The 15,416-nt window shown below is 40.7% G+C and overlaps 1 protein-coding gene across 1 annotated transcript in view; it reads right to left on the bottom strand.

The window, feature by feature from the left end:
• Positions 1 to 5,287: 5,287 nt before the first annotated feature.
• kif16bb (kinesin family member 16Bb) overlaps positions 5,288 to 15,416 on the bottom strand; it is a 24,869-nt gene continuing 14,740 nt past the window's right edge. The window contains exons 16-19 of the mRNA XM_032541725.1: positions 14,183 to 14,271; positions 10,010 to 10,150; positions 8,501 to 8,573; positions 5,288 to 7,806 (exon numbers count right to left, since the gene is read on the bottom strand). Coding sequence (XP_032397616.1) covers positions 5,545 to 7,806; positions 8,501 to 8,573; positions 10,010 to 10,150; positions 14,183 to 14,271 — 2,565 coding nt within the window. The 3' untranslated portion in view covers positions 5,288 to 5,544. The remainder of the gene's footprint in view (positions 7,807 to 8,500; positions 8,574 to 10,009; positions 10,151 to 14,182; positions 14,272 to 15,416) is intronic.

Below are 15,416 nucleotides of genomic sequence, written 5' to 3'. Positions count from 1 at the left end.
ATGATTGTTTGTCTATAAGGTAAGTTGTAAGGGTAATTCTTCACAGTCTCATCTATGGGCCACAAGGAGTTTCTCATAAAACAGTTAGGTATTACTATTACTCAAATGAAGAGTAATACATTAACGTTACTCATTTTTTAAACAGAAACATGAAATATACATTAAAGAGAGGGGTCAGCAAAGAATAAACAGAATGAATTAATTGAAAACATTTAATACAAAGCAACAACAAAAAGAATATCAAGATACTGGTACATTCTCAGCTTATAAAAAGCAGATGACATGTTGTCGTCGCCATTGTCTTATCCTCGCGTGACGCAGATCAGATGCAAGCAACAATCAAGAAAATCACTTTTTTTTTAATTAAAATATCAAAATGAATCACACTAGGTGGCGGGAATGCTCTCCCCGGGTGAAATGCACAATTTTACAGAAGGAGGGTTGAAATGTTGTGATCGTCATTTCTGGTGAGTGCAAAATGGCTGTGACTCCCCTGTCAAAATGTACGCACTATGCGAGTCAGTAGGTGGTGTACAAAATGTACTGCCTGTTAGTGCGCTAATGGAAGTGTGTGGTTTGAGACACACTATATGACGTTTTTCAACACAAGTTATTTGTGACACACTGGCTCAGTGGTTAGCACTGCTGCCGACATGCTACTAGCAAGTACTCATAGCAGAGTCTGAACCAGGATCGACATTAAGTCCAGGTTGTCCAGGTCCAAATTTATTGGTGGCATACTGGCTCACTGGTTAGCACTGCTCCAACAGACAACCAGCAAGGAGTCACTGCAGACCTGCTCCAGTTTCCATACCCAGTCCAGGCACTGGACACAAGGACATTCAAAAAATAATGCAACACAATGACTTTTTTCTCACATGCTATACTATTACTTTTTATCACTTTTTGAGACATACTATACCATGATTTTTTTGACATACTTTTCTTAGACTTTTATTACTTTTTTCGACATACTTACCATGACTGTTTTTGACTATACTTTGACTTTTTTGATTACTAAACTATACTAAACTATTTTTTCAAAATCCTTTACCATAACTTCTTTCGACATGACATACTTTTACTTTTTATGACATATTACACTATGACTTTTTTTCAATACACCATACTATGATTTTTTAGAACATTATACACTATGACATTGACATACTATACTATGACCTTTGAATCTTTTTTTTTTTTTTTTTTTTTTTTTTTACTGTTTTCCACATAAATTTGTCGGTGGCACACTGGCTCAGTGCTGCTGTCAACAGGCAACCAGCAAGTAGTCACTACCAAATTCAATATAATTGGATGGGAATATACACAGAATTCTCACAGAATCACAATGGAATTTATATCTTGCTACTCAGTCAGAATTTTATTAACCTGGAGTCTCAGTCTCTGTCACAATAAATAAGTGATGTTTTAGGCCTATTGGCAGACGTCCATTTAAAATGTAGGCAACGGCATATAAAGACCATGTTTTCCATTTCCACTGAAGTTTTCTGGCTGGCCCTTTTAAATTACTTTTTGTTTTCAACATTCTATACTATGACTTTATCACTTTTTTCAAAATATTATACTATAACTTTTTCATCACTTTTTTTCAAAATGCTACACCATTACCCTGTGACCTTTTTCAATTTTTTTTTTTTTAAATGTTCCACTTTTGTTTAATACTTTATTGGTATTATTCAACATTTCAATGAAATACACACTAATTCCCACTTTTCCAACTATTCTCATTACTTCACCTTCTTCTTACGCCATAATGACATCAATACAGTTTAGCTTTAGAAATGTAGCTTTTCAGCATTTATAGCAGGAAAAGCATTTTCTAGTTCACAATTAATACCATTATAGTTTACATAGCTAGACAGCAGCCAAGAACTCAAGAAAAGAAACTGGCAGCAAGCATGTACCAAACATGGAAATAAGCAGGGCAGCAATACAAACAGACTTGGAAAAATCCCTGACTGCACAGAAGTTTATAACAGAATCCAGAATTACTTCCATTCAGATGTTGCAAGTCCAGACCTGTGTTTACTGGCTCAATTAATTAAACTGCACCATCATTAATATTATCTTACAGGTCCCACACGTGATTCTCCTGCAATAACAATTCGAAGAAATGTCTAAAATCACCATAAAGATATACAGCATCCTGTCAGTGTCAAAAACAAAACAAAAAAGTCACTAAGACAACTTTTCTTATTTATACCAGATGGCATGGAAGTACTAAGAGAAGCTCATTAACACTGTGAAAAACATTTAAATATCTGGCTACACGCACCTCAAGCTAGCTGTTAACTGTCAAGCACCACCATCACCAGAGCTCACACAAGCACCAGAGCCTAGAATAACTGGCACGAGCTGCAAGTAGTTGAAGTGAGGCAGTTGTCCCCGGCATCTCAACAGAGAAAAACAAAACAAATGTCTGCTTCCAATGTGCATTCGTGGCCTACAGGTGATTCGACACCTTTAGGCAGGTAGTGGAAAAAAGACAAATCTCTCCTTCACAACGCTGTCCAACATGGCAGGGCTGTTGGCAGGCAAGCATGCTATAGTAGTAGGAGGTTTTAGTAGTTGGCAGAGTGAGAAGAGACGCTTACAAGCACTTCCAGATTACGAAAGGTACGTTAAATGTCGTGTGTGATTGTGGCAACGCACCTGAGTTTTATATTATTGACCCAAGAAGGATCTGCCACACAAAGATTTACCAGTACACAGCATATTAGGCTACTGATATCTCAGAGCTGTGGTCAGGGCCATAGATTCTAACTTGCACAAACTCAGTCAGAGAAAAGATCAATGAGTCAAACTATCATATTCAAGTAAACAACCCCTCTGCCCTGGCACTCTCTCGTCTAGTAGGGGATGGAGAGGAGGGATGGCAGGTTAAAAAGGGGCATGCATGCATGTTGGTAATTTTACTAACAAGAGGGACAGTCACCTCCCATATCACCTACTGTGCACTGTTGATTCTCTAGGAGACCTCTTCAAAAACTACATGCGTGCTTGTGTGTGTGAGAGGTATGTAAAACAACATGTAGATGTCTTCATGAATATGTACACCAATGAATTTACAGATGACCACAAAACATTGTGCATCAATGTTGAGTCAATCTGTTTGTTCAAGGGCAATTAAGTTATAAACTGTTGGTTTTCAAACTGAAAAGTGCATTTTAAAATGACAGCAATTGCATTTGAGTATTTGGTCCAAGGCACACATTGCCTTTATCCACACAGGGGTTTGTCTTTGCAATATAGGGCAAACTTACCACCAGCATTATAACTTGTTTTATCGCTGATCTGTTGGCCCCTTTTTCAAAGGCCACTTCCAGGTTAAATTTGGAAGCCAGCTTCTCTGAAAAATGAGTCGTCGGTTTAACAAGATGTTTTTTTGGGTTGAAACTGATTTGATTCCAAAACTATATTCATTTAGGACCAATTTACACCTGAGCAGTAGGCTGTGGATCAGCTTTCAAAACCTCTGGAAAAAAATAAGTGAATCACTAAATTTTTGTGGATTCTATGGGCAGACACAATGATCAGGATTGACAGAAAATATTATGCCCATCAACAGCTAAGCAACAAGAGAACTGACTGGGTCACGTTCACATGCTTCCAAAGGAGGAGATAAACAAATTATCCTGTTATGTGCTGTCAATGAATGTGCGTATTAGGGCCGGAGAACCCAGTGGGAAATCACACAGTGTAATGATTAGAGATTCAGAGCCTGCCAGTGGGTATGAGTATCTGCTGTCTGAGAGTAAGCACTTCCTCATAAACAGGCTGTGCCCAAGAAGAGCTTTGGTCTATTTCAGACGCAAACCAGCCAGTGAACTAATGGAATAGCAGTGAAAATAAATAAAATAAAATTCCTTAACTTTGAGTTTTGACAGTTTTTGACAGAAATTATGTACTGGTTGCATTAAACATTACCAACAACCCCTTGATTTACATTCCCAAATAATTGTTTCACAAAACAGCATACTGCAGGCGTCATATATGGTACTGGGTAGGCGGAATTGGTCGTTGGAGATATTAGTCAACTGGCTCAAGAATGAACAAAGCCCCAATCTCATTTTAACATGACATGGCGAGCCTAATTACTAATACTTCTAAAATCACTTATACTCACTTGATGGCCTGCCGAACCTTCCGTTTCCAATTTAGGATTTTATCTGCAGAATGACTCATTTTGAAGATAATAAACTAGCTTTATTTTGATTGGCTTGCCTTTTGTATTTTATTCACAGGAAGGTATGATATTCAGGAAATGTTTGAATGCTAATTAACCATCTTGAGAAAAAGGAAGAAAAACAACCCTTTGCATTCCTGAGCTTTTATCCTGGCTTAAACCTCACTGCTATGAGGTCTGATGAGTTTTTTCGTTCAAGGAAAAAGCTCCATCCCTCATGCTGTAGCAGACAAGAGAACTGATTGCACTATATTGCCCCTGTAGTCTTCCATGCTGGATGGGGGTCACTCAGTCAAGACAAGGTGCAAAAAGTCTTTGGCTCCAACTCTTGAGATGGGAATCCAACTCAAGATCTTTTGTAGAGATGGGGCATCATCAACCTTTTCAAAATTTAAAGCAGTACTCATAAAATGAACAAGTCTTATGCTGAGTGAGATCAATTTTGATTGGCAGGAATAAACCCATTGAGCAATTGTGCAGGTAGTATCTACAAAGAAAGTCCACCATGACCTCAGATACTAAGATTTTGCATTTGTATGGCAAGTGCATTTCTAGTGGCAATAAGTGTGGAATACAAATACAGTGAGGAAGAAGCCAAAGAAAACGAGGGTAGGAAGTGAAAGAAAGCCTGACAGAGATGATAGAAAGACAAAATATAACACAAAGCAGTGAAATGCATCAGACTCTGAATTCCTTTGTTTTCCCAAGTTAAAAGCTCAACTATCAGAGCTTGTCTGCATTCTAAGTGGTAAACACAACTTCAGAGCAGCAGTGGATTTACCTTCCTTTTATTTTAACAAAGATATTCACACATCCATTTCATTAGATATTTTAAATAAAATAACCTTAACTTGACATATATTTATATACACACACCTTATTAAACATGACAGATAATTTTCCTGGGATTTGTATTTTAAGATCATTTTTTTAAAACAATTACTATGCCCATGAAACAAATGACACAGGTACAAACATGTTTTAATCCTTAATGTTGAACCTATAACTCCTAATTATATAAAACATCCCACATTAAACTGACAGCCTCTTTGACAAAGATACGGGGGGGGGGGGGGGGGGGGGGGGGGAGAACAATAACAATGCAAGAACAAAGAAATTCAAGGGTTTTAAAGATAAAAGTGCTAAAGCCATGAATTATTAAAATGACAAACATCTAGAGAAACAAATCAATACAGAAACTACAAACTAGGTCATAGTTTTCACTGTCATCTGCCAGTGAAGATGTCCTTTGCGTTGTTTGGTTGGGATGCACTTTTGCTCCCTGTGAGTGAGAGTTTTCAAGCTGGGCTGTTCATTACTGGCTGTTCAGTCCTTGATCAGACATTTGACAAGTGACTAATCAGGCAGGCGGCCTCAGAGGAGCAACTGAAAGTTAATTTCCACACTTCTGCATTCGAGGATGAATTTGAAGCTTTTGCAAGCGGGGTAGCGGCCTTAGTCACGCTTTCAGGGTGACCCCTGCCCCGCACATTTGCCAGGATTACATCCAGTCTGACAACTCCACGCTTGTCTTCATTATGCACCAGCACACAGCGGACATCTGAGCGCTGGCGGAGAGTTAAGTCATGGAATTGGGGACAACAGGGCGCTATGGTGACAGAGGGTGAAGTCGGGTGAAAGACCACTTCCTCCTGCACTAGGCCAAGGTGGGTATCAGTGAGTAAAAGCTGGGCCAGAGCCTCAGTGTGGCTACTGGGGCTGATGCACACCCTTACACCTGTGCATAGTAGCAGCCGCACTTCTCCCAGAGTTACTGTTTTTTGATCCAAGTTACAATGAAGGTGGTAAACCAGATCAGCAAGACTTTTCTGAAACTGGCAGCGAACCCTTAAACCAGCATCCAGCAGCAAGTCAGGTACACAAGCATTCCAGTCTAAAGACAACTTCATCAAGTCTCCATGGAGTAGAGGGTGCTGAGAGACCCTGTTGTCCCCAGGGCAGGTGACACCGAGTATGGCCCAGCATAGCTCTTTGGTAAGCTGCTGGCTGTGGGTGTAGACACCCAGGATGCTCTCCTTTGTAGTGCTCATCAAACGCAGACTGTGGCCTGCTAAGCCTATCTGCACCTCTTTCAGCTGCAACAAGGGGAGTTGATGGAACACAGCCAGGAGGCCAGAGTCAGTGGTCAGCGTGTAGAGGCCAGTCTCCGACAGGATCAGTAAGGCAGGACGGGGCTCAGGTTGGCTACATTTAGCAACATTCAGCCAATAGAGTGCGACAATCTTCTGGAAGGTGAGCACCGGGGTGGAGATGATAGACTGTATAGTGTTCATCATGTCTGGCAATGGCAGAGTTTGCAGCTTCAAAAGGGAATCAGGAAATTCTATCAATGTTTGAGTATAGATTTTGACATTGTTTTTGTTCTGCGCAGTCCTGGAGTTCGCCAATGCCTGATCTTTGTCTCCAGGTGCAACCTCTGGCTCACTGATGTGTTTTATTGGCGATAGCTCTGTAAACAGTTTGTCACCCTGCTTTGCATGAATAACAGCCATGACTTGCTTTTGTGGTAATCGCAGATCACCAGTACTCTTATTCCTTGTCGACATATCTTCTTGGATTAGTGGCACGCTATCTGGCAGTTCTTCTACCCTGCAAAAAGTTTGCGTTGGTGTCGGGACTGGGAGTTGTGTGGTGTCAGGAATAATGCAGCCTTGAATCATCTGAGCTGCCTCCTCAGGCTGAAGGTTTTGAGTTATCTCCATCTGGATGTACTGTATGAGAGGAAGCTCTTTCACCATGGAAAAAATGTGACTATCCTTCAACAAAGAGAAGACCAAGCTACCTTTAACCATGGAGAAGACCTGGCTGTCCCTCACTATAGACAGAAAATTACTTTCCCTGACCAGAGAGACAACATGACTGGACCAGCGGGCCCCAACAGGCTGTAATCCCTCTTCCCTGACCTGCTGCAATACTGTGGGAGAGTTCCAAAGAAGACGCCCTGCATCCTGTACAATCCAAGAAGCTCTGCTGACCAAAGAGCCCAGCCCTGAGTGTTGAATTGTGGCTGCTGCTGTCTCGATAGCACACACCCCCGGTATCTCCTCTGAACCTCCTGATCCAGCCATCTCTCCACAGCCAAACTGGCCTTTGAAGGTAGTTTCCTTAGGTGGACAGCAGGCTGCCTGACTGCTGAGAGGCCTTATGTCGAGCTGAGAAGGAGTGCTGGTCTGTGGGAGGACAGACGTGGTGCTTGTTTCTCTGCTGCTCTGCAGGTGGGACATGCTGCCTAATGAGCTCCCACCAGAGCCAGGTCTCTCCTTGTAGCAGTCAGCCACGATGCCTTTGATCTCGTTAGCATTCCCCTCTTGCTTCGTGCCGCATCCATCACCCAGGCCCAGGACACTTGTCTCCTGGAGGCTGGCATCCCCTGACCAAACCTTCCTTCCCTTATAACTTGCAACTCTAGCGCCATTCTGAGCTTTACTCCACAGCCAGTGAGACATGAGCCCTGGCCTTGATTTATGACACATGTGCCCGTCCTGCTCCTGGCCATCCCTGGTGCTTATCCCGCCCTGTAGCGTGTCTCCGTCCAACTCCGAAGTAGTGTGACGGACAGGATATTTTCCAGGTTTGGCCTAGTTTATATTGTGTAAAGTGGAAGAGAAAAGTAGAAATGAGGAAATAAAATGTCAAAAGAGTTTAGACAGAGTAATTCAAAATTTCGGTGCAATTGAGTACAAAATAAGTACTGCCAATGCTAGACACTGAAATACTTTCACCCAGCCCCCTTTAAAAAAAAAAAAAACGCATCTTTATTTATGTATTCATTATATTTGACTACATAAATACATGCACAGGAAAATGGAGTGAAAAATAACAAGGTACATGTATAAACAAATAGTTCAAAAGTGCTCTCATTGCAATAAGCTTTCACAAAATGAGTGTCATTTAAACCTTATTACACTTTCCTGTAGGGCTTTTAAAGAAAATATGTGCATAATAAACAAACAAGCCAAGGGAAAAAGTATTTCATGCCTCATAAAAATCTGGATTGGGCTTCGCTGGGGGAAGGGGGGGGGCTATTGACTATTGGCTTAGTTTTTCAAAGACAAAAAGGGACTAGCGCTTCAGTTGCGGCAACATAGTGGCTCAATAAACCCAAAACAAAGTCTCCTTTTTGCAGTTTTAGTTTTATATTTAATTTCTTAGAAACAGAAGTCATATTTAATTACATGCAGAAACTATTCATAGCTGATACAGTTATTTCTATTGTATTTAATCAAGTGTGATTTGCTGTAAGCCTAGAACAAATAAAATGGAAATACATACTGTAGTCTCTATTGTGGCAGAGGTAAGACAGCTGCTTGGCCCTTTGGACTCTGCAGCCAGCGTATCCATCTGGCTGAAAGGACACAGTGAAATGACAAGAATTAAATTATAGATTCTATCAAAAACAAGGCGTGTGCACAATACAGCTGTGTTTCTATGCTTATACAGGCTGCCAGGATTTTTGTGTTTTCAAAAGCAAATTTAATTATTTGCTGGGTTGTGACACTGGAGACCTCAAACCGTTTGCGGGCAAAAGACAACACCGCTCCTCCCCTTTACGTTTCAAATCTAATGGATGTTTTTTTTGTAAACAGCCCAAATGGCTCGATGAGATTAGAGCCACTCTACTAGCTGTGAAATTAAATAGAATCTGTGCATGTTGATTTGAGGATTTACATACAATACTCATCACTCTAGAGGGGGGCGCAGAAACCAAATATACGGCTCAGAATGATTTCTGACAGTAAACAGAGGCTTTGGCTAAGCTTGGTGTGTTGCAGCAGGTTGACGAGGAGGGAAAGCGGGAGCGCTAAAGCATTGACAACATCAGTGAGAAGGATCACAGCGCAGGTCCTCGTGACGATTAAAGGATTTTTGCAGATCCTGAGGATCAGTGCAGAGCCTGTCCTGTACTCTGCAAGGTTTCATCTTTGACCCAGCATGCAAGTTTGACAAAAATTAGTTCTGTTGTCAAATGTAGCTTTTCATCTCAGGACTATTGCTAAACTAAAATCCTTCCTCTGTCGCAAGGACTTGCAGACTGTCATTCATGCTCCTATTTTGTCTCCTATTGACTACTGCAATTCTTTGTATTCTGGGATTTGCCAATCATCTTTATCACGGCTGCTAGATTGTTGACTGGTACCAGTAGGAGGGATCATATCTCACCGATATTGGCTTCTCTTCACTGGTTACCAGTCAAATATAGAAATCAAAAACAACATTACATGGATTGGCCCCTTTATCTATAGCTGATCTCCTTACCCTAAGTCACCCCCCGGTAACCTAAGATCATCTTAATCAGTTCCTATTAGCTATTCCACAGTCTTGGATGACAACAAATGGTGATCATGCCTTCTCCGTTGTGGCCCCGAGACACTGGAACAACCTCTAATGCCGAGATCTTTGTCTCGTCTTAAAACACGTTTATTCTTTGGCATATCTGTTATTTTAAGGACATTTGTATAGAAGTGTTTGTTCACCGAGTCTATATTTTTTATTGTCATCCTTTTTTATAACATAATGTAACTTTATACAGCACTTTATTCAGACTAGGCTGGTTTTAAATGTGCTCTATATATAAAAATAAAATAACTCATGAATGGGAAAAACACTGATCTGGGATTCCCAGTCAAAGAAGCTGACAACATGGAAACCATTGGTTTTTCTGTCACACACTTTGCTCACATGCAGAGGTTCTTGCTGTGAAATGACTGCGAACAAAACTGGTACACAAACAGATTCGTTGCCATCACCATGGAGAGCACAGTTTGCCTCCCCCATACTCACCCATTGCCAGTCTCTTCGGTTCTGTGATGGGGAGCCCCACTGTTATCCTTTGAAAGTCTTTTGATGTCCTGGTTGCATCTGTTCAGATTTTCTTGGACCTGCTGCCATTCCACCTCCTTCTGGTTGAGCTTCTTGTTCATCCTAGTCATCACATCATACATGCACACTAATCCCACACAGATTTTATCAAAGTCCTACATCCTTTCACACACACACCATTCTCACACATCTCGTACCATATTTTTAAACATTTTCAGTTCATTTTTATGAAACTCAAACCCAGATATTTGACAGAAGAAACTGGGATGTTATAAGAATAGCTTAAAAGTAAAATGACATGGAAATGAAGAAAAACAAAAATAAACCCACCCTTCTGCGCTAGATGGGTTTGTAAGATTGTTCTAGCAGGAGGCGTTGTGTGGCACAGGAGCTCTGACTGTGCAGGATGTTAACCAGTATAAAAAACACTTTCAGGAGATTCAAGGTCTTAGTAACAGCCTGTCGGCAGGCAGAGGAGGCAAATAGTAAAGTTGCCACTTGGCCTTCTGATCAGAGATGGTAGAGAGGGTTGTCAGATGAGGGACTTTCAGAGCCAAGGTGGCCATTAAAAGCTGCATGGGTTGCACACCAGCTGGCCCGCTCCATCACTGAGCTCTCAGAGTCCAGACTTTCTAGGTTTGAAAGAGCTGCACTTCAACATACAGCCTCTGTTACACAGTCCATTTAATAAAGAATGAATCAAGTGGGCCAAATTTTACAAGTAGGTAAGAAGTGGGTCTTGTGGATGGTCATGAATTCACACCTATACAAAGCAGGTAAACTTTACATAACAGACAAAAGCCCTTTCCTGTCTTTTGCAGGTGTATTCATCTTATGTTTCTAAACTAAAAGCTCAGTTTTTTGCACCTCAGGCCAAGGCTAGGCATAAATACACTTTCACATTGCATGCATTCAAATCAGTGAATCAAAGATCTGGATAAACACAAACCTGTTAAGTGTTCCCTTGCTTTAAGGAACAGGTCTGATGTTTTTAAATGCAGTTAGCCTCTTCCTTTCCTAACTCTTATGCGGGGAAAGTCTGCAATTCAACTGATGTGGCCGATAATGAGGCAGGTTGCTTTTGTTGCAAAGGAATAACCCCTCAAGCAACAGCAGGTCAGTTCATCGATAGCTCCCGTCACTCCCAGAGCTCAGATATCCACAATCACCATTTGAATTCAAATGATTTGCTCTTATTTCCCACCAAGGGTTATTTCCAATATGATTGGGCAAACTTAGAGAAATTCTGTCCTTGCTACAAGGGAGTGTATGCCGCACAAACACGGATGGAATACATATCTAGGTTAAGAGAGAATTATAAAGAAAAGAAAAAAAGACCTTCCCTTTCAGCACATCTTCAGGGCTTGAACAGATGGGTCAGCATGCCAGATGAGGGGAGGTTAACATATATTTTGTAGTGCTTTCAGAGGAATCAAATAACCAGTATATTTGACAGTGTACTGTCATATTCTAACAGATTTCTGCTGACAGTCACACCTGCTGTTGATCTGCTACAACCACTTCCAGACTTAGATACACACACCAGACCAGTGGGATGGGAACAATGTTACTGGTGTCGGGACTGACGGAAGTATGAATCACCTGAGTGGAAGCGCTGCTTTTTGGGGATACTGCACTGGGAGGGAAATTACATATGAGACAGCGCCACATGCTGTAAAACATCAGGGTTATCAGATGGATCATGAGACCGGGGAGTGTCTCAAATTGCTCGCTTCTTCAGTAGGTGGTGAATCACTCGAGAGTGAATTGGATTTTGGGCACTAATTCAATGAACACTGACAGATCAATGGCCTATCACACAGTTCCAAGGCAATGGCAGGGTATAAAGATCATAAACATAATGTCTGAGTTTGGTAGGCTGTTTTAGTGTAAGAAAAGTGCAGTTAAGAAACAAAGCGCATTAAGTCATACTCTGAAAGCTACGCCCACCTGAGAAAAAAAAAAAAAAAAAAAAAAAAAAAAAAAAAAAAAAAATCTGCTCTCCATTAACTTAGAGCCAAAGCCATGCCCCTTCCAGCTCAATTTGGAAGAAAATTTGAACGGTAGAGGCAAATTGTTTTTGATCCCGTTTTAATTGAGCCATGAACAACAAATATGTAAGTTTGTCAATTTAAAAAATATATATTTTTCAACCGAAAGTGTTAGCCATAGGTTTGTCATAGTACTACTTGTGTGAAACCGCTCAGTGAACTACATCTCACACAATTTATATCTATACCTAGCTTGATGCTCAACTTGCTCGCTAGCTTAGTTTTGTTCCACAACACATGTAACGTTATCTTACCTGATATTTTATCCAATCAAGTGTATTCAGCAGATAAGCAAAACAAGCAAGCTCCTGTGCTCATTTCTCTGTTACATAGATAGAGACATAGCTTCAGTGAGACGTCATCCATGCAACATTGAAGTGTTTAGTCAAATTAGTTTTTCCACTGTCTTATACTTTGACAATTTCCCAGTAAACCAAACATTTGACAGCAAGGAAAGATTGTGGAAAAGGTGCACTGTGCCTTCTTAGGTGTGTGTAGTGTTTTTTTCTGTATGTTGGTGTTGTCACCAATGTTTTGCACTTTTGTATGGCCATTAAAAAAAAACAGTTTAACAATAAACTGACAATTCATATTTGTAATCAATGGCTCAATTCAAAACGGCATCAAAAAAATGTCTCCCCTTTCACGCCTGTTCATATTTTTTCGAAAGATAGGTCCCACGGACCGGAAGTAGAGAGTCGTGACTTTTGCTTGCTATAGTGCAAAGATGCCTCCTTGTCAATTTTGTCTACTGGCAAACAGCCAAAATGGTTCAAGGCTGCTGTGTGGTGATATTCACTACCAACAGGGTAAATAACCCACGACTCAAGTTTTTATAAGCTGCTGAAAAGCTGAGCTTTTATAAAGATGAAAACAGACACAGACGTGAGGAATCAGCAGGGAGGATGGGGATCTGACACTAAACTAACAACATGTCCAACGTTACGTTTGCAGCAAGCATTTTGTTACAAGTTTCGGATCGGCAACTTATAAAAACTTAATATCACCAGACATCAGACTTGAGGTATTGCGTCGTTTGCTAGCAGACAACATTAACAAGGAGGCACCTTCACGCAATACAAGTCAACAGAGACCGGAGAGTTCTTTTCCCCTCTGGTGGGGGCGGGACTTAAATGGGCTCTGTCTCTATGAAATGGTAAGTTATAGTGAGGAGCTTGCACTAAAAAAAAAAGGTCAGTTTTTAAAAGCTGCTGTGCGTGCCTGCATATATCTATCCATCTCTCTCTGAAATTATCCTGATGACACGTTTTTACAGAAGTCAACTCAGTGAGCTAACCTGAATCAAACGTTACTGTGCTTGTATTGGCTGCAGCAGTGTCTACAGTAGGACTCTTAATACAGAGTCCCGTGCCACTTCAACATAACTTTGAGGCAAAATAATCTCAAATTAAAAAGGCCTACTTAAAAAGCTTTTACAGAGACCAAAGTTAAGGAAAGTTTATGTAATATGTTAATTACAAAAGTGGTTATGAGACTTTCCCCAGGATAAAACAATTTGCCCACCTAGCATGTTTGATACCTCCAAAAACAGAGCACACTTTCAAGTAAGCCTTATTTTTTATATTTTGACCACATATTGAAAGTTTCAATGTGATTTCTGGAAAGCAAATCTAAGAAACTTAATTTGGTGACAACAGCTTTAGAAGTCACTGTATTTGGGTGTATGTGGACTAAGAGAAGCAAAGTGGAATGATGTAAATTCCAATCAGTCCAGGAATTAGGGGGAGCTGAACTTTAGTGCATTGCAGTAACTTTGGAAATGGGACACAGAAGTTCACAACCTACCGAACTGGAGGCCCTTAGAGGCTGCAGAAGGCTCACCTGCTGCGATTTCCACTGGCTCAGCATGAAGCACCTGACAATGGCTGTTTGCATGTTTCCCCCCTTCTCATCACAGAAATGCTGCCATGATTTATGGCTTTGAGTTGCTCTATGCACCCGATGAATGCTGCTCAAAAGCAACCACGTTGTGGAGATTGAGGTGGACGGGGTTCAGTTATGCTTGGGTCACACAGAGTAGAGAGAGAGCTATTACACCAACACACTTCAGCATGAGTCTCACCCTGGGTTTTGCTGCATCACCTTGGACAGATTCTCAGTCGATTTGGACGTGTCAGTCAAGGGCAAGCTGAAGGCAGACAGCAGCCCGATCTGCAGACAAACGGAATGAGACAGCACTGAAACGTAAATGTGTCGGAGTGTGAGTAATGAGTGAAAGCTAACTTTTGGTAGAAATTCAATTATGCAATTGTTTAGTTATCGTATATGCTGTCAGTGTTCATGAGACTTTCACAAAACATGAGGGTAGACTGAAGAGCTTTGAACAAATGTCAAAATCTATCAAAAGTGTTGTGCATTCTGTGAAAGCTGCTGTAATGTACAACAGGGGCCATTCTTGTGGTTCTATATAGGTTTTACAGATTCTTAAGAACTATTCAGTTCAACTTGCCACTACTGAAATTTACTGTTTAAAAAAACAGTTAAACTGCATTTACTCTTTTCATTCCATTTGTGTTTTAAGACTGAGCGAATGTGGAACTCGTGAGACCATCTCATATGGAATGACTGTTAGAAAATGAATGGCAAAGACTTCATCTGGGAACCACAGCGGGACCTGGATGTTTGATTTACTTGGCTGTAATGGTGTGCAAATTTCAATAATGCAGAGAGCAGGAAGCTGTCAAAAACCTGAAGTACAGCTGTGTCTATAAATGGTTGTGTGAACCCATTTTACAACATAAAATATTATAAAGCACATGAGAACATATTTAAAGGAGACTCAAAATGAGTTGAAGGCAGGTAGATACTAGGCAAGAACTTCATTTTAAAATACATTGAGGGTCCACATTATAGAAATATTTTTCAGATCCTGTAATTATCAATGCTCATTCATTGTTTATAAAGGAGTATTCACCCCTTGGACTGCTTGCATTTGCCTTCTGACAAACACTAACCCACTCGTCATGAGTTTTTCAACAGTTGTGAGAAGTGAAGCACCCGGGCAACACCATTTGTATGCACAGTGTCTACCATATCAGCCTTTTTTCAGACTGTATCCAGGTCTTTTGGTAACCTGCTTCAGTAGTGCTCTTCCTACAGTAAGCCGGTTTAGACTGACTAACCTTACTGCACTTATCAGAACACTGACACCACAAACTTTTAAACTTACCACTTAATTTTTAACATTTAAAGCCATAACAATGATAAATTTACTTTACCCAGCACGTAAACACTTCGTTTACCGGCCAGGTTTTTATATTTACACCCACTCATGTAACCAAAATTTCTTAATAATC

The sequence above is a fragment of the Etheostoma spectabile genome, chromosome 17 (assembly GCF_008692095.1).
Source record: "Etheostoma spectabile isolate EspeVRDwgs_2016 chromosome 17, UIUC_Espe_1.0, whole genome shotgun sequence".
NCBI lineage: Eukaryota > Metazoa > Chordata > Actinopteri > Perciformes > Percidae > Etheostoma > Etheostoma spectabile.
This window is presented reverse-complemented; position numbering and strand designations above follow the sequence as displayed.